General features: G+C 39.7%; 1 protein-coding gene across 2 annotated transcripts; it reads right to left on the minus strand.

Annotated features, from left to right (window-relative positions):
- Positions 1-651: 651 nt before the first annotated feature.
- oclnb (occludin b) lies at positions 652-20,176 on the minus strand. 2 transcript variants are annotated; one of them, XM_088302784.1, is made up of 10 exons: positions 20,108-20,176; positions 19,969-20,029; positions 17,060-17,136; positions 9,561-10,257; positions 7,447-7,605; positions 6,339-6,454; positions 5,254-5,358; positions 4,932-5,103; positions 1,597-1,638; positions 652-1,510 (listed from the first exon to the last, which is right to left on the minus strand). In XM_088302784.1, the coding sequence occupies exons 3-10, from the start codon at positions 17,110-17,112 to the stop codon at positions 1,412-1,414; spliced, it is 1,443 nt and encodes a 480-aa protein (XP_088158910.1). In that variant the 5' UTR covers positions 17,113-17,136; positions 19,969-20,029; positions 20,108-20,176; the 3' UTR covers positions 652-1,411. The 2 variants fall into 2 exon arrangements, with proteins under 2 accessions (XP_088158910.1, XP_088158919.1); XM_088302793.1 differs by lacking the exons at positions 17,060-17,136; positions 20,108-20,176 and having other exon boundaries at positions 19,969-20,040.
- Positions 20,177-20,574: the final 398 nt, after the last annotated feature.

The following is a 20,574-nucleotide window of genomic DNA, read 5'->3' on the forward strand; positions in this document are numbered from 1 at the left end:
GCCCCCGATAATACCAGTCTCAAATAGCTGCCTGTTTGTACCGGCCATGTTGCTGTTGTTTTGGTGTGCATGTACGGGGGTGAATCATGAGTTTATCATATCGTAAATGAGCAATATCTACTCTTTCACGTGCCGCTTTCAGTTGTGGAAAGAGTTCATTCGTATTTCTGGCGAACAGCTTCCATATAGTCCTCATTTACGTAAATTTGATCCATTGAGATGCTTTGTTTTCTATAGAATCCTTATTCTATCTTTAAATTTTTCAAGTTGAACTGCAATTTGCCTAGGTCTGGCCATTCCAGTTTCAGGTTAACCTGTGCGATGAGCTCTCTCCACCTCATCTTTCTTGTAGCTGTAATTTTTCTTTAAAAAGTTTCAATACTTTCTGTTCAGTCTTTGCCCATGTTTCACCCGGTCCTTCCTCCACTGCATCGAAAACCAATAAAACATTTAAAAGAAATAATTACAACTAGTGTTAGTTTTCCATTTATGCATTCTGTTATAACTTATTGTCTTCATATTTTGTTGGTGTATTTTTAATTAAATTTTCTAGTAGTGCCCATGCCAAAGATAACTGAGCATCTAGTAAAAAGAAAAATTGGTTAGACAGTAATATTAAAAATCCAAGTCAAGACAGGTAATACAACAAAATTTAGAGTCATATTTTATTTCAGTGTTGTTAAAAATTACAGTTAAAAACATTTACAATTGTAAAACAAATATAGTTTACAAGGATCAAGCCATAAGGAAAAGAAGGTAGATTAAGAAAACCAGCTCCCTAAATCTTTTCCAAAAGAAATTATTTTACTTTCAAAATGAGTTTTATGTTAGTGCTTCATTTAATGCATTCTATTCTCATAATTTGTTTTGTTCATAAGTGTTTTGTTAGCGTATTTGTTAATTAAATTTTATATAAGCGTTCATAAAAATAAACATGAGTAGGTAGTAAAAAGAAATCTTAGATTAGGCAACACGATTAAAAATCCAAGTTCATGACAAACAATACAACAAAATCCAAACTAACATCTTAATCCAATTATGCCAAAAACATTTACAATTGTAAACCAAATATTGTTTACAAGAGCTGGTCTGTAATGTTAAATGCTGACAGTGCTTTTAAGAAAGTACACTGAAACTGCTCTAAAAAAAAATGAAAAGAATTATTCCATAATTGTTACTTGAAGTAAAATCAAATCTCCTTTATGTACAATACATAAGAAAAATCGACATCTTATTGTTCTTCATAGTTCATGAATTAAAAAAAAAAGTCCATAAACTAGGAAAGCCACACAAATCCCCGCTACCTTAACTCTTAAAGAATATTATTTTTTGTATTGGCTTGTGATAAGTCCTGCAAGATTAGAAAATGTGGTGCAAGGTTTGCATCATTCCGTGGATAACAACTCAAGATTCAAGGTCGATGGTCATAGTCACTGATCATCTTTTTGATGTGGGACAGCTTGGACCTAAGATATTTGCACCGTCTCCGATTGATCTGGTAATCAGGGGACTAAAATGAAAGAAATGCAAAAACAAAACTGAAACAATGTAATGTTATAAACAAAAAGACCAACCATGACATTTTAAATCACTTACTTTCTTTAGATTCTTCAGTCTGGTGTACTCTTCCATGGAATCCTAAAATCAAATTTAAAGACCAAATGAATTTAAATAGCAAAATTATAACAATTTAGGTTGACCATTACACACTCATGTATGACGAAATTGCCAAATGAATAAGGTTGCACTAACCAACATCATTCTCATGCACAGGTGCTGTGTTGTATCTTATATCGATCAATTTGCAGCAGCCACGTTTCTGCGTATTTTCATTTAATTCTCTGTTGCGCGAACAGGCTACCTTTTTTTAGCAGTTAAGGTTCATTGCGAGAGTTTTACCTTTTTCAGTTTTTTTCCAACTTTCTTCAAAGGTAGAGTGGGATCGCGGTTCACGACAGATCGGTTTATGAACAAAATTTTTGGGACGCACTTCTTCAGTTCACATGCTATGCTTCAATTCTAGAACCGTTACACCATCCATACTTACTCTGTCAGTGCCTAAACATGATAGGCCTGTGCCTTTCACACAACTTTCTATTAACATTCAACTAACAAATTCTGAAATTGACAAATATACTACTACCTTTAAAACTGAGTTAGAAAATTTCTTTAAGCAAATTCAGTCCCAGAATTTGATCTTCTGAAGTAACAAAGGAATCGACCGCACCTGGCCCCCTTTCTGGCCAACTGCCTATGTAAATTTATGAAAAAATTGTTGAGGCTTGTAACTTCCATTGATATCTTCATTTATACAAGGACAACAACATCCAATCTTTCTTTTCAGAGCATGTTCACTATAGTTTGTTGACTATGTTACGGAACGCAAGGCTTGCTTGTGTTGTTAGCTCATTTATTACTTACAACTATTTTTTTTTCTGTCCCACTTTTGTTTTCAACATACTAATTTTCTCTTTTGGGATAACTTAAAGTTCAACATTCTTGTAGTCCAGTAATGGTAGTGTTAAAAATGACTGAAACTATTCAATATGAAGAAGTTGCAACTCTGGGGATGTATGAGTCAGTAAACTAATTTAGAGTCGGATCTTGTGAGTGACTAAACAGCATGGTTATGTCAAATAGCTTCATTGAATGTTACAGCATTGATGGAAGCTGAATACGATTTCACCTTCCATTAGACCAGGAATACTGTAATTATTCTCCAAAATAAAGATAAAATGCATGTATAAAATAAATTAGATTAAATTGGCACAGAATCAATGGTTACTATGCAATTACAGTTCTATGAGCCCCAAATGACTGCCAGGGGGCAGTGCTGAAAGGATTAGAATTAACATCAGTAATTCCGAGTGACTGAAGGCGAATAAAAGCCCATGCTACCCAGAAGACAGTCCCTCAGAAAATTCTCAATCAAACACAAGGATTCTGAGTGACTGGACGGTCTGGCGGTCATTCGGGACTCATAGGACCGTAGTTTCATGTATAACAGTCATTCTATGACATCCTTCCAGACCTCCAGGGAGCAGTGCAGAAAGCACGGAATGACCAATACCAGCGAAGTCACAATGAAGCTCCAATACAAACCTCACCGAGAAGCCTCGGAAGAGCCAAACACCACACCCAGTGGAAGGGCAGTGGTGACATCCATAATGCAATTTATGGAGAAATTGCCAGGTGATGAACAGAAGTCAGCAGCACAAATGCCCTCTAAGGGCACTCCCTTCAGAACCGCACAAGACATTGCAATACCTCTGGTCGAATGACACCCCTGATGGCAAAAGGCGGCTAAACGTCTGAAAAGACTAACGGATAGAAGCCACGATCCAGTGAGACAATTGAGAGAGGGCAGCTCCCTAGGACAAAAAGCTGCACAGATGAACAGAAGGTCCACAGTAGAGTCAATACAAAAACGCAGAGCCGATATGGGGCACAAGAACACTGGACTGACACCCTTGACATCAGGCGGAGGCACAAAATATGCAAGCTGGATAGACTGGTTAAAATGAAATGCGGACAAAAGCAGAGTTCAGCCACAGAGTGACAAGCACTATCCGGGTGCCACCTCAGACAGGATGAGGTGAAAGTGCAGGCAATTCACCGACATGCTGAGCTGAGGCGAGCAACAGCACACTCTTATGAGGCACCCACTGAAGGGAAACATCAGCCCGGAGTTAAAAGTGGGATGGCACAGAGTGTCAACTTCACAAGTTGGACCAAGTGGCGGTCCCATTTGGGGATACGGGGCGCATCATGAGGATGAAGCTGTAGAGCCCCCTTAAGGCACGATGAGACATTGATGTGGCACTCCTCTGAACCTTCGGTAAAGACACCCGACACAAAACAGAAAGCGATAAACCCAGGGAAGGGAGTGAAGATGCAACCTGCATGGCAGCCGACCGATGAAAGAGCGAAAACCCGAGTGAGAGGCTGAAAAGCCCCAGGCACGAGACAGGACGCGTTCTGTATTCAGGATACAAAAAAAAAAAACTGTAACTGTATTCCATTACTGTTGCTGTCAAGACGTAATCAGATTACAGGTACAATACTTCCCGTTCCAAATTGCCCACAGCTTTGCTATTTAAACGCCACATTATCACTCCCCTGCTGTATCGGGACAGCCCCAGCGATTATGCAGTTGGCAGCAGCCGAGGCACACAGCGACACACAAGGCAGGTCAGCTGGCGATAGGCGGCAGCAGAAATGCCAACAAGTGGCGACAGAAGACCGCAATATCATAAGATAGCCGAGTGGGCAGATAACGCCGTCATTATTAGCAGAGACCAATCATGACAGACTGCCAGCGAAAACGGCAACCGAAGTCATGATGATACAGCAAGCCCACACGTCGGCGAAAACACGGCTGGGCTGCTGACCTTTATGCGCTACCCTCAGCAAAGCCAGGAGAGGACATGAGAATGACAACATTTGCGGGCAAACACAAAGCAACTTTGCCAGAGAAAAGTTCAACAGTGAGCGGCGTAACCAAGCACACAAACCACATTGCGACACATAAGATGAACTAAAAGAACTAGCATCTCACAGAGAAGTAGACTCATAGAAGTTAACCTCGGTGAACATAAAGCTGTCGCACCCGGAGGAGGGCTATAAGAAAAAAAGGCAGCTCTGAACAATCACTGATCACTCGGTGCCCAGCGACGGAAAAACAGCAGAGGAGATCTAACCCCTTTGATCCGCACTGAAAGTGCAAACAGTGTCATTGCAAGCCAACACACAGCAAGATTCTGGGAGACTGTCATCCAAGTGTGACAAGCTTTTATAAGCCCTAAATCACCCGGGGCTACTAATGACGTTTGGTGATATTCATTTCGTGTTCAGCACTTCCCTCTGACAGTCTGGAGGGACGTCAGAACCTGACTTTGGGAAGGGCTGTCACAGCTTTACTTCACATTTACCAGAAACTGTGGACTGCCATCTGGATATTTGTTCAGTTCTCCATCCAGATGAGCAAGATTCTGGTTTAGGTTGTCCAGCTCAACTTGAATTCTCTTGTACTCATGGTAATCCCGCTCAAACTCTTGTTTGTAGGTCAAACGTTCCTCCTCATCTACAATGGAGGGAAACAGCCTACAGAGGGAAGGAAGTAAAACATACGGATTTATCAAGTGAAAAGTAAACTCTTGTAAAAGTAAAATCAGTAATATTATTAGAAAATGAAATAAAAGTCCTGAAAGAAGTTTTCAGTCATATTAACAAACGATTTTGTAATGTTCGTACTTGCTGAAGTTTTCCTCCTCAAGGTCATCTCCTGAATCTGTAATAGGGTCATAATCTCTCAGTCTGGCCTTTAGGCCATCCATGGTGCTAGAGATATCAGAATTCCTGCAAACAAATTTCACGTTTTTCATCTATCCCATTAAGAGAGAGGGAGCGTCGTTTATGCCTAAATTGTAGTTATGTTGGCTTGCCTGAACTGCCTCCTTAATCTGAAATGTTAATCATGAATGTTGGTACTAGTTTGTTGTGAACTCATGCATGTAAAATCATGCATGTACTGCAATTTCCGGATGACAAAACGCACCTGATTAAAAGCTAAACAGCTAAATTTAGCCATAAAATTCATTTCTACATACATTAGCTGCTTCGGACGAAAAGACGCGTGTCTCCGCGATAATAAATGGGGTATTATATATATTATAAACACTGGTAGATGCCCCCCCCCTACCAATGCAGACCACAGCATATTGACATTGTTGTCATACGAGGCGAATACTAAAACATGAGGAGGTATGCACGGACTTTTGAGGAACTCCGCCATGATCTACATTGGATATAAAAGGTTTACACACCCGTGTTCAAAGGCCAGGTTTTTGTGATATAAACAATGACGTGATAGATCATTTTAAAAACATCAGCATCACTTTCTTCCGCTTATCTGAGGTTGGATTGCGGGCGTTGCAGCGGAAGCAGGGAATCCAGACTTCACTCTCCCTTGCCACTTTGTCCAGCTTATCGTGGGGATCACGATGTGATCCCAAGCCAGTCAAAACTACTCAAATGTTTACATGATAGGATGCATGGTCGGAAATAATTTCTTTTTTTAAAAATGGGAGGAAATCCATGAAAAGGCCCTAATGATGTGTAACATATGTATTATTTTTGCTGCATGATGTTTAAGATAATTATGTTCAAGATAATTATGGGGTGCGTTTTAAGATTACATTAAAGTGTACGTTCATGTTAGGCTGGTATCATTCCAGTTTTGCAGTGCACCAACAGATTTAAGATGCAACACTGACCCCATTCTGATCTGGAAAATATTGTTTGCAGTTTCTTTGCGCTCATTATGATGCATGACTTACCCTGGCATGTAAAGAGGCCTGTTTTGGTCTATTTCGTCCATATAGCCCTCAGGTGCTCCGACTTGATCGTTATAATCATTCACCAGTGTCTCTGGCTCGCCTGACACATTTTTTACCTGTCGCAAGAGACAATGTCACACACTTTACTTGTTTATACTACAGCATTTTTTCTCCTTAGATGCTAGAAAAGTTGTTGAGCAGGTCAAACTTGTTCCATTGCTCCCTGCATGTCAGAATACCACTGCACAAACAGGTTGTCAAAAACAGCCGTTACAGAAACCTTGAAGTCTTTGGTGCAGATGAGAACTCAATAAACCAATAATTACATGAATGGAAGCGTTTTTACGTTTACACTCACTTGGCGCAATATGATTTCCGGAAATTATGAATCACTTTAATTTATACGTCCACACAATTAAAAAAAATCTGAATTGACCACACCCAGAAACTGCTCATGAAACTTCACTTGTTACGTCACTCGGTGGAAACACATTTGGGTTTTTGGCCACAAAGCACATTGTGTGGACCGAAAAGTATGACTGAAATACAAAAACAGGCAAAAATTGTGATAAAATGGTATGTGAAAATGTCTGACTGAATTAAGAAACATTTCAGGCAGAAGAAATAATATAATGTCTTGAATATAGATCAGGAGGAAACAAATACATACAGGTTATGAGATAAGGCACAATAATACTGTGGCCTTAAATACAGAACCGAAAATCGATCAATAAAGAAGAAATTCCTTTATGAGAATTTTCTGATTTGGCATACACTTAAATATCTCTTTGTATCTTTACCAACCAAGGAAGTTGTTTCTCCTATTTGCTTGTATGCCTGCAATCATCTCACATTATCTTCATTCATTCCTTTGTTTGATTTTATATTGGCATTATACATATTTAATAGAATTTCCCATTTCTAACTAAAGTTCAAAATAAAAGTATTCCAATGGCGACAAATTACAATACTAAAGGCTTTTATTCTTTGTGGGAATGTTTCCTTGTGTGAAGGAGTGTCCCCGCACCCAACATTTTTTTTAACCTATATTGTTATCTTGTCTCACGATATGTCATTCAGTATATACTATCTGAAAATCCGCACTCACCCACTCTCCAATGGTGTGACCATCGTTGACAACCTTAACCTCCTCCCATAGAATACGGTCTCTGCCCCAGCGCCTGATGCTGGAGCGGGTCTTAACAGCAAACACCAGAAGAATGATAAGGGCTATAAACACCAGAAAGCCCAAGACGATTGCTATGGCCTGCAAAAAAAAGAAAGAAAAAAAAACAAGAACACTTGTCCGTGTTGAATTGTTGAATCAATTTTAGCCCTCAAACCAGAAATTGTTAAAAGGGGAAGTCAACCCAAGAATTTTCTTTAGATTTTTTTCTATATGGGCTCATTAGTCAACACAAGGGATTCTGATTAATATTGCGTTTGTGGAAGATGATTTAAGTAGTAAAATCCACCAGTTTTTATCCATCCCATGTGGTGACCATTTCAACACCTTTGTCGACTGAAAATGGCATCACAGTGGCTCAGGTCTCAGCTAAGGACCAATCATGGCACAGACTAAGAAAACAGGTCAACCGTTATTGGTTGTTACCAAAATGGCCGCCGGAGATGGCTTCAAATTTTGCTGCTTAACTCATATTCCACAAATGCAAAATTAATCAGAATGCCGTGTTTAAACTAGTGAGGGCAAATGCATTTTATTGCAAAACGGACATTTGTCCAAAACTATTTTTTAATTTATCTAAATATATTTTCATGGATTATTTAAAGACATAGATGTGACTATTTTTACCCCCAAAAATATTTGACTTCTAACAGTATATATATATATATATATATATATATATATATATATATATATATATATATATATAGATAAAGTGGCCCCCAGAACAGTATTGGCTCTAAGTTGTTTCTGCATGGCAATTGAAAAAGTAGTTCACATGTCTATCTGTAGCACATTTTCTAAATTTTTATCTACTGCTAGTAATAGTAGTAATTAGTACAAATACAAGATTTGGTCCTGAAGCCAGTCCTTTGATAAAGTTTGGTTAGCATAAAACCCATCACACAAAGAACTCCAATGGTTTCTGTGCATGCAAAGACGTGATTTACAAGTAGATGGCAACGGCCGCAGATCTGAATAGAGGCTGAGATATTGACTATGTTCGTCGGGGAAATGCTCCCATCAAAGTCAATGCATGACGATTGATTAATTGGTTAGCAAGATGGCCTCACAGTGAGAGACAGCATCGGGTGTGGGTTCAATCCCGGCTCCGGCCGTCCTGTGTGGAGTTGGCATGTTCTCCCCGTCTGCGTGGGTTTCCTCCGGATACTCCGGTTTCCTCCCACATTCCAAAAACATTCATGACAGGCCGATTGAACACTCTAAATTGCCCCTAGGTATGAGCGTGAGCGCGGATGGTTGTTCGTCTCTGTGTGCCCTGCAATTGGCTGGCAACCAGTTCAGGGTGTCCCCCGCCTACTGCTCGAAGATGGCTGGGGTAGGCTCCAGCACCCCCCCGCGACCCTAGTGAGGAGAAGCGGTACAGAAGATGGATGGATGGATGGACTTTCACGAGGTTCACTTTTTTGGTAACATACAACATACATAATGTGCTATCAGAACAGTGGGAAAAAAAATCTTCACTATTAATAAAGATATTCCCAGTTTCCTCATTGTGGTTGTAAAGCATTGTGTGCACCAATGTTTAAGCATGCTCGTCATTTTGGTCTTTGTGTAGTCCACAAACGTGAAATGTGCTGACACTCTCTGGAGGCAACCACTGCAGGTCGTGCATGTCGCTCAATTAGAAATACCTATTCATCATGTCTATGGTAGCAGAGGGTTGAAGCGCTCTGGGGGTATGCAAACTCCTTTTTGCACAATACCACGTTTTTATCCCATGAATCTGATTAATAAGGTTTCATCTGATTCCTCCGTTTTAGTAGCCACGCATCAGGGTAATTGGTGTACTGGGTAATCATGCACTGACAAGGGTTTAGGGTAGATTAAAACGCATACAATGCATTAATTATTTTGTAATTAATCATAATTAACTCATTAAAGGCCCACCACATCAATAATAATACAAATCTGAATTTCTACCAATGTGAGCACACACATCAAACACATTCAACCATCAATTGGAAAGTATTCACAAAGGCTTGAGCTCAATGCCAACAATGTTGGTATCTCACCTCTTGGGGTTCCACCACACAGTAATGGTACAGGTATTGGTTGAGGAAGATGCCCTGGGCCTGGTTCTGGTTTTGATACTGAGCACATAATTGGCGAACTTGATTGTAGTAAATGGACCCTGAGGACTGGGCGGTTGGGTTTACAGCTACCAGGTACACAATAGTGGCTATAATCATCAAAAATGCCAAGATGGCACAGATGATGATTGTTGCAAGGTAGAACTTGGAGGAGTGAGCGGCGCGTTGTCTTGACACAACCAACACAAAAATGATTAGCACAGCTATGAAGGTGATGGCAGCAATGGCAATAATGAAGCCTTTTCCAGCTCTAGGATCCATTTGAGTTGTTCCTCCATAGCCACCACCGTAGCCACTATAGGAACCGCCAATGCCTCCTCCATATGACCCACCGTAACTGCCACCGTATGTGCCACCATATGACCCACCGTAGGAGCCATAGCCTGGCACCAAGCCAGTGCTACCACCCAGACCAATGGCATTCATATCGTAGTCCCAGGCGAGTGTGGAGGCCACACAGGCAAACACAGCCACACACATGATTATGATTAAGATACAAAGTATCTTCATCACACCCGGTGGTGAACTCCAGCGATAGAAGTGAAGCATCTTGTCCGCTGGATGGTAGGAAAATGCTGGATTGGACATGAGCTCACTATGCCTGTGTCTGCTGCTGTGGCTGCAACAAAAGATACAGAAATTGAGATTAAATTGAGGGTTTGTCATCTACTGAAATAATTACATGCACACACACACACACACACACACACACACACACACACAGGGATGAATAAATTGAATGATGATTTTGCAAGGCCTGACGACATTCCATGTCCCTAGAGCCAGCTTCTATAGCTGGGAATTGGACCACCAAGGTCCCCACCTTTGGCCGCCGCCCAGCTCTCTCAGCACCCAACCACCTTGGCCCCTCCCACGGGTGGAGACCCTCATCTTGGACCTGTTAGCCATGGGTGTGGCCATGCCAGTGGCATAAAGCCACAGACAATCATTGGATTGAGGATCATTGGGACACTCAAACCTTTTTAAAATTTACAGACTTTATAGAATATGGATTCCTAAAATTTAGTGGACTCAACTTTGTTAATAAGTCTGCCATCAATAGTTATGTTCAATTCACAATCTCTGTATTTATGTTTATTCATGCTGAAGACAATATAATTTGTTTTGGTGATGTTCAGGGATAACTTGTTACATTTGAACCAAGTATTTACATTTGATAACTTCTCATTTAAGAGTAGTACAAGCTGATCAATATCTTTATGTGATATAAATAGATTTGTGTCATCTGCAAAAAGAATTTCATAAATATTGTGCGAACAGAAACCAAAATCATTAATATACACAATAAATAAAAGGGGGCCCAGAATGGATCCCTGGGGAACTCCAAATGTGATGTTTTCCAGTCCTGAGTTTTCCCCATTTACATTTACATATTGTAGTCTATCCTGAAGATAGTCCTTGAACCACTGTAGTGCTATACCCCTGACACAATAATGCTCCACCTTCCCAAGTAAAGTAGAGTGATCAATCGTATCAAATGCCTTTGTGAGATCGAGAAAAACGCCAATACCAATTTCCAATTTCTCCCTTCTCAAAAGCATTGTTTACTTTCTCGAGCAAATCCAAAGTGGCCATGCATGTATTGCTCTGTTCCCTGAAGCCATACTGTGAAGAAACCAGTATATTTAGTTTTTTTAAGTAGGCTACCAGTCTCAAGTGGATTGCTCTTTCTAGTACTTTGGAAAGGGTTGGTAATATTGATATGGGCCTATAATTTTGCATTTCATTTATGTTCCCAGACTTATATACAGTGAACCCTCGGTTATCGCGGTTAATGGGGACAGAGACCACCCGCGAAAACTGAAAATCCGCGAAGTAGCGGCGCACCTTCAAAAATGCTTAAAAAAAAAAAAGTGCGAAGTAGCGGCGCACCTTCAAAAATGCTTAAAAAAAAAAAAATAATATATATATATATATATATATATATATACGGGTAGAGAGAGAGAGTGAAATTCATGTTATAACAAAAAAAAAACTAATTATTATTAAAAGTTTTTTTTTTTTATTCCCCAGCCATTATTTTTGTATTTATTCAATTACTTCTTTTTGTATTTATTTAATTACTTCGACTTTTACCTGCTGGTACGCCGTCCGGTGTGCCCTGTGAAATGAAAGGTGGCATTCTTCATTTATTTATTTATTCATTCATAACTGACAGCCTCGCGCTCCGCTCATGCCCGGGCGGAAGGTGTTCCTCTTCGGCTTAACTACCACGCACGGCGGCCGGTCTCCTCCGGAGCTCTCGCACGGTCCCGAACGGAGCGAAATGTCGCCCCGCTAGTGCCCGGGCGGAAGTTGTTCCTCTTCGGCTTAACTAATAATAATAATAATAATAATTTGCCCTTTATTAGTCCCACAATGTGGAAATTCGAGATTCGAACCCAGGCCTCCTGGGGAGACTGGGTCCTGAACGCGGCGCCTTAGACCACTCGGCCATCCTGGCAGCCGGCCGGAGCTCTGGTACGGTCCGAACCGCTCAAAACGTCGCCCCAAATCGTGCCCGGAGGAACGTGCTCTTCTTCGTCCACTCTCCTCTTCGCCCACGCTCTTCTTCGGCGCACGCCGGCCGTCTAACCGCTCCAGCGCCCCGTCGTGCCGCTCGGCGAAACTACAATGCCCCCGAATATTTTTTAGACCCGCGAAGCACTGAACCCGCGAAAGGTGAACCGCAAAGTAGCGAGGGTTCACTGTACTGGTATTATTTTTGACACCTTCATTTGCTTTGGAACAACGCTGAGCTGGAGAGATAAATTTATTATATGAGCAAGTGGCTCAGCTATCACATGCACAATAGTTTTAAGAATCTTACTACTAATACCATCAGCACCAGTTGTGTGTGAACATTTCATCTTGTTTATAATATTGGTTATTTCTATTTTACAAGTAGGAGTAAAATAGCATGAGTTGGGGTAATTCTTTTTTAGATCATATTTGTAATGTGAGCCTCCTGTTGTAGAAATTTGTTTGGATAAATTTTTTCCAATAGAGGCCAAAAATTTTTTTAAATTGTCTGGTAAATTATCTGCCTTAGTCGTTTTATTTGATTGGGTTTGCATTACGGCGTCAGGAAAAACTGGTGATTTTGCATTTCGGCCAATTACCTCATTCAGCACCTTCCAAGATTTCTTCTGATCGCCAGAAGCATTTTTAAATCGGTCAGAAAAATAGTTTTGCTTACTAACTCGTATTAGATTTGTTAATTTATTTTTATATCTTGTGTATTTTCATTTATTTATATTATTTGGACTTTTTTTATACTGTTTATAAAGTTTAGTCTTCTTTTGAATAGACTGTAGAATTCCTTTTGTAATCCAGGGATTTTTTATTTCATTTTTTTTTATTATCCTTTCTGGAATATTTCATTAATAGAAGCTCTTATTTCATGAGTTAGGTAGTCGAATGCCTTGTTTGGATCATTAGAACAATAAATAGCATCCCAGTTTTTTGTTTGGAGATGTTGAGCTAGGTTTTTAAGGGTTTTGTCAGTTTTAATCTGGACTTTTCTCTTGGTACATGGGACAAATGGCCTTTTGGTCCAGTTCATAAGAAACACAATGGGATAATGATCTGTTATATCTGAATATAATACACCAGATTTACCTCCAGAGTTTTGTATATTGGTAATAATATTGTCAATAATGGACCCACTTTTCTCTGTAACTCGGGTATATTTATCAATAGTTGCATAAAAGTATGAGGAGAAGAGAATATTTTGAAAGTCCATTCCTATTGTATCCCTATTTGATATGTTGATATTAAAGTCTCCCATAATAATGCAGTTTTTATTTGTCTGATTTAGAAGATGGAGAAGACTTTCAAGGTGAGCTCTAAATGTACCATAGTCAGAATTGGGTGGCCGGTATATTGCTCCGATAATGAGACTTTTCCCCTTTGCCATTTTTATTTTGAGAAATAATGAATCAGAGTAACCATCATCAATAGTCATATCATTTCGCACTTTTACTAAGTAATTTGAATTTACATAAAGAGAAACTCCCCCACCTATTTTACCAATTCTATTCTTGTAATGCAATATGTATCCATCTAAATTATAAATATCTATATATGTTTGGTCATTCATCCAAGTTTCGCTACATGCAATAACATCAAACTTTGTAGCTGTACTAGCAAGCAATGAAACCAGCTCATCATGTTGTTTTTTAAGACTCCGTATATTTAGGTGCATGACTGAAAATGAAAAATCATTTTGTTTTAGATCTTCAGGGTTATAGTATTCACAGGTACAATTTGTAGCGTCATGATGGTACTGTTCAAATTTATTATACTTTCTACTACAATTTATGTCAATTAATCCCATACCTTATATATATATATATATATATATATACACACAATATCACAGTTCAATCAGTTCTGAGGGGCAAATGAGTACTCAACACCGGTGACAATATTCACAGAGACATAGGCTACTCTACCAGTTACAGGATGGTTAAGAGGAAAGCTTCAGCCTCGTTAGGATCCTTAAATGTCTTCCGTACTCCATTTGCTTTGAAGGACAGGATCGCAGGATATGCCATTCTGAAGCGAGTATTTTTTTTTTTATGAGCTTCGCGCACACGGTATTGAAGGCTCGCCTCGCAGCCCGGACATCAAGTGGAATGTCACGGGTAATTCGCACTGTTCGCCCCTCATGCTGAAGATTCCCAAGGCGTTTCACAGCCGCAAACACAAGGGAGACATTTCGAGAGCGCTGAAGTTTCACCACAACGGGGCGTGGACGACCATCACCAGGTATTCCAAAAGCCCGATGGGCACTCTCGATGGCCACAGACGCGACAGGTAGCTGCAGTAGATTGGGAATAAACCCCTCGAAAAACTCAAGCGGGTCTCCCAGGCGTTTAGATGAGGCGTGGCATTGCACAATTCTGCTGCTTCGCGGTCCTTGTTTGATTGCTTTAGTTGTTTTGGAGGCATTGTGAGGAAAGTCTTTTGTTAGCTGCTTGGAGTTCAGGCTTCAGTGCGGTGGGTTGGCGATTTAATAGCTTTAGGCAAAGTTTTGAGTGGAGGGAGTTACTGCCGTCTTACTCACTCGCCGCCATGATCACGTGACTCATAACAAAACATCCTGCGCAAATTACCACTGGACCTTGCAAACTAACACTGCCGCAGTGTGCTGCTTGTCGTCAGAACTAAATGCAGTGTTTATGTTTTGAGAATTGTTTTGAAGAAAAATGCATGTAAAGATGACTCAGTTTTGAGCCTACACAAGAATCAAAGAACGCTATTAGAACAGTCTTTGAATTAAGATATACTTCATAAGGTGGTAATTTTACCTTAATTCCAAGATATTATTCAAGTAAATATCTGTTAAAAGCTTAACAAAAAAAATGAAAATTGTGATTAATCCCAATTAATTAGAGATTTTTTTTAATTAAAAAAATGTATCCGCTTAACAGCAGTGAGAGTGAGAGAGAGAGAGAAAGAGAAAGAGAGATACTTAGAAAATGTTTCAGAAGTTTGAAAATGCAGAGATATTTGTTAAAAGTTTGAAATGTGTATGATACTGTATATGGCATAATTATGGTTGTGAACTTTGCAATTCACATAGTAGTCTTTACAATGTTGGATTAGGTCTGTGAGGTTATAAAAAGAATAATCTGCTAAATATTAAAATTTATAATCTGTGTGGAGAAAAAAAATACAGATGAAAAAATTCCAGATCTACTGCTACACTTCTCTCTCATGCACCAATTTGCCGTTTGAACGCAGTTATAGTTCCTCTGGCGTGGATTTATTGAGCCAAGGCAAATATTTTACATTACAAAAATCTCACATCATGAGAAAAAAGGAAAAAAAAACACTGAAATAATTTCCTCACTAATTGACTAAATGTAAAATAATTGTTCAGACTGTCACTGCCACAGATACATCAATTACGATACCATGCATTATTTGTAAAACGCAAATAATTGTCATGGCTCCATTTTAGTCACGTCCATGTCATGTTTATGTTTTGCTTTGTCCAGCTGGAGTGGGGGCGTTTCCCTCTATCGCTTGGTTCTGGGTCATGTCGTAACCGACTGGAGAGATGAACCCTCCAGCCACGCACCTGTAACTCATCACGCTCATGAATTCGTATTCCTTGTCCTTCGAGGGCAAATGATTTCCGTTCCGTTTTGCTCCGTACCTTTTGCAAGTGTTTTTTGTTCTAATCGTTATTTTTCTGGTGTGTTTTTCCACCAGCATCATTTGTTGTACTTTGTCGGTCTTGCGCCAGATTTATTTTTTGTAAAATAAATATCTTTTTGTGAAATTGAATTTTTGTGTCTGCGTTCTAAGAATCCTGAACTTTTCCAGAGATTCTGGAAAAACGTAACAATAGTTTTCAGACTACCGGTATGTGAAATTGGATCACTTTTCAGGCCACCCCAGATGATCACAGTGGTGGTATCATTCCTGGACATGCGTTAAGGACCCATCTTATCTTGAAGACACTGCATTGGTCAGAACTTAGAGCTTGAGGCCATAGATACTAGGGAATGCTATGACTGTCCTATGAAAAACGTGTATCTTTGCTTGATGTTTGAGTTTATTATTATAATTTTATTTATGTTTTATTTTCACAGCTTTCAATGACAAATTGTGAATTTAAAGACCTTCACTGCAGTCTCTTGCAGTTGCTATTTTTGCATCATGAAGGCTTCCGTTTTGTCTTCAGTAAGATAAAAACATGCTCTGGTGTGATTAGATGACTGACTTGGTTATTGAAGAGAATTCATTGAGCCGTTCAATGGGTGGTTGACAACCCTTTTACACTGAACAAGGGTTGTGTGAGTAGCTCAGTTATCCAGGTAGGACTCAAAGTTGAGCTGCTGCACCTCCACATTGAGATGCTCAAGCTGAGATGGGTTGCTTATGTAATAACTATGCTTAGCAGACCTTCTGCTCCTTACAGCACAGTTGTAGTCCTGGGTTCCTCATCCTGTTCCTCGAAGTCCGCTATCCTGCCTGTTTTCCATCTCTCCTGGCTGCAATACACCTGATTCAAATGAGCAGTATACTTATCAGGCTGATCAGCTCATCAGCAAGCTCCGAAGAAGCCAGCCAAGTATCCTGCTCATTTGAATCAGATGCGCAGGAAAGCAACCCTGCAGGACTGGAGTGTGACACCTGTGCACTAGGACATGCAGAGGGAGTTCGCAAAGGGATGGTGGTGTCGAGCATCCACCAGAGGCGGAGGGAACGACAGGCCCCTGCCCCATTAACAAAAAATTGTCAATGGGCAGCAAACCATCTTTGACCAGGCAACACACCAGACGCATGTATGTGTATCAACCAGCTAAATATTCCGTCCGCACCTGCCGCCCCCAGACTGGGCACATACATCTTCAACTACAGACAAAAGTACATCATATTATATAAAATATTAGTACACTCACTGTTTGCTGCCACTTGGCTGGTATGGAGGGATGCTGATTTTATCGCGCGCCATATTGAAGTCCACTTAGAATGCACCCTACAACAAAATCACATGTTCACTTAAAGGGTAACCCTAAGCAAAACATTTCTTTGCAAAAATATAGTCTATTGTCTATGTCCCCACTAGTCTAAACACGATATTCTGGTTAATGAATTCGTGGAATATGAATTAAGCAAATTAATTCATTCTTTTTCATCAGTCCCAGGGCAGGGCATTGTCATTTTATTCTGTACCAATTTCTGTCAGCAGAAATTGATGTCACATGACTAAGCCGAGAATGCAGGTATGCAGTGACGTTTGCAATCTGAGCCAAAGGGCACTTTGGAAACTTTCAGTTTCAGGCACATAGGACATCATTACAAAGATTTATTTTTCTTTTTGCAATGAATTCCCCCTTAAAAAAGGAAAAACATCGACTTTGCGAACAGCATCGAGAAAACTAGATAATGAGCGCCCCCATTTTATCTAAATTATGCTCTAAATGTCGATTTTGTCAATAATTTAACGTCCAGAAAGTTACAGATAAATAGCCGTTGTCCAAAATTTTGATGAATGTAACTAATTGAGAAAAACAAAATATAAAGGTAGAAGCACCTATTAATACAATGTAGCACAGTTTGACACCACTAAACTACCACCACAGTAATATACAGTTAAATGTTTGTGAATCCATAAGGTGTGAGTGATGTAAACTACTGCTGTTTGCTCATTGGTTAGAACAGAGTTATCATCAAAAGTTTGTGAGTTTTTTATTTTATAATGCTAAGTTTAGTTGGGATGTAAGGAGAAAGACACATTTTGGGGAAGCGGGTGATTGAAACTGAGGTTTTGAAATGACAGAACAAGCGCATGAACAGTGTTTGCATGAAATCATACTGTTATGTACGGGCATATGCGGGGACAGCCCGTGAAGAGGGTTGGGTACAGTGGACCCCGGAAGTGGGTGTGTTTTGTGGTGACGTGGCGTTGTTGTGGTCGGTGATGGAAATAAAACGAGTCGATCATCACGTCGTAGTCTGAGAGTAATTCCGACACAACACATACACCTTGGAATCCAGCCGGCTGTTTTCTTTTTCATTCTAATCATACTTACATTGCTTTCTAGCAACAAAAACACATACCGGTAATGACCTGAAAAAAAGTGTAATATCTCTGGAACCGAAGCAGCACAAACGAAAATTTTAACAGCACAAACGAATGGCACCATTCCCGACCCATTTGGATGAAAATGGGGGGCTGGGTGACGTCACCACTCGAAATAAAAAAAAGTGGAATATCTCTGGAACCGAAGCAGCACAAACGAAAATTTTAACAGCACAAACTAGCACAAACGCAGCACAAACGAAACAAACTATTTCCCCCTATTTTTGCAAGAAATGGGGGGCCAACTTCACGCAGGTTAATGGTATTCATGTCTATGTTGTATATTTTATTGCTCAACTTTTAAAGTAATAAGGAAAAGTAATGCTGATGCTCTGTGCACAAGGACATTTCAGAAGTAGTGGTTGCACAAATTGTTCAGGCGTAAGTCAACTTTTATGAGCAAATGATCATCATCAGCTCACATTCAATTGATCTTCTCCATAGGGGCTAAAAAGCAAAATAACTGAACTGTCAAACCCTGGATGAAACTGATGATAAAACATAAATAAACAGATGATTAATTGTCCAATGGCAACGCTGAACAGAAGAATTCAGTAAAACATAATTCTTGGAAACATGATTACTGGAAACAAAATGGAAATTAAGCGAAAAGGTTATGAATCCCTTTAATGAACTAACTAGCTATTATTGTAAAAAGTCAAAATCCTTTAATATCAATTTTTAAAATGTGGATACCTTTTAATTTCCAAATTCCTCTATGAAAGCAGACACATTGTCTTTGTGTTTTAAGTAACGAAAGATCATTCATAGACATCAGCATCTACTTAAAAAAAAAGATTGTTTTAGCGTACTTTCTGCTGTTTTAGTCATAACTCGTCTCTGAAGACCACCAAAACCCCAACCAAAGAGACTAGGGTCAATAATTCCCAAATATATCCTTCTCACAATATGTGAACAGAGGGATAATCAAATTAGTAATCAGTCTATTTTGCTCCTTCTTAATAATTTGCATGGATGGGTTGATGTGCTTTTATCTACCAACCTAAATGGGCTAATAATTAAAATATTGAAATTCAGTACTACAAACAAGAAATCAGAACATTTACTTACTACAAATATTTCAAAACATCGATTGTATATATTGCAATCAGTTTTATCATTTTTAAACAGTAAATGCGTGTAAAATATGTGCTCTTCAAATTATAGTTGAGAAACGTGTAGAAATGTGCAAAACAATTAGATCAAATTCCAATCAGAAAATAAGGATTGGATAAATTTCTAGCATTTAAAAAGAGAGCTCACACTTTCATTTTGCCATTTCATCCAGGTATATATTTTTCACTCGGCAGCAATTCAAATTCATCAATATCGAGTATGTATCATGTCAAAATCTATAAAAAGTCATTAGATTGTGCTGTAGGAATGCATAATCCAGAAACAATTATGCGTCACACTTGCGAGTTACTTAAAAGTTTAATTGCCCACAGTTTTAAAGAAGTCATGTTTAGTACAAATGCATCATTCTGAAATGGCCCTCGTCTTTCTTCACATAACAGTTGGCCGAGACAAACGAATGAAGATCAATAATTTCCATGGTCTTCACCGAATCATAAATTATAGGTTTCATGAGTGACAATAGCGAATAGCTCATTCGACAGATTTACAATAACGTGCTAATACGGCGAGCTTTCTGATTCTGCCGATTTGAGATCTTCACTAAGAAACATCATCTAACATGATTGAAAATATTATTTTAAAACTCACCTTCGAATGCTCAATATCCGAATAACAATGACGTCGCGACAATAATACCTTAGCGGTGCACCTGGTTTAAAAAAAAAAAAAGAAGGTTTCAAGGCGTGGGCTCGTGACGCTTGCTCTTCCTTAATGCAACTGGACAAACCTGTTTGTCTCGGTCTCATCCACACAACTGCAAAGTGATCTCAGTCATAACATGAACCAAGAGTTTTTATTTTGTTTAACCAATTTACATACATACATACACGCATGCGCACACCCCTACAAGCACACTCGCACACACACACGCACCGCCCCCCCCCACCCCCCAACACACACACACACACACACACACACACACACACACACCCCCACACACCCCTACTCCTGAAGCATACACCCCAGAACCAAAACACACGTAGACTGGTTGGGCGAACAATGAGGTGCACTGGGCATGTACACCGGCAGGAGGCCCCAAGGACAACCCAGGACACGCTGGAGAGACTATGTCTTCCAGCTGGCCTGGGAACACCTGCTGATCCCTCCGGAAGAGCTAGAAGACGTGGCTGGGGAGAGGGAAGTCTGGGCTTCCCTGCAGATGCTGCTGCCTTCGAGACCCGACTCCGGATAAGC

This window comes from Idiotropiscis lumnitzeri, chromosome 1, assembly GCF_059441095.1.
Source record: "Idiotropiscis lumnitzeri isolate Australia: NSW breed Sydney's pygmy pipehorse chromosome 1, RoL_Ilum_1.0, whole genome shotgun sequence".
Taxonomy (NCBI): Eukaryota; Metazoa; Chordata; class Actinopteri; order Syngnathiformes; family Syngnathidae; genus Idiotropiscis; species Idiotropiscis lumnitzeri.

Coding starts and splice junctions, on each gene's coding strand:
- oclnb (XM_088302784.1), bottom strand. CDS start 17,112: ATGGCGCGCGATAAAATCAGCATCCCTCCATACCAGCCAAGTGGCAGC. Junction 10,258..17,059: donor CAGCCAAGTGGCAGCAAACA/GTGAGTGTACTA, acceptor CTTTTGTTGCAG/CCACAGCAGCAGACACAGGC. Junction 5,359..6,338: donor AGGCCTCTTTACATGCCAGG/GTAAGTCATGCA, acceptor ATTTGTTTGCAG/GAATTCTGATATCTCTAGCA.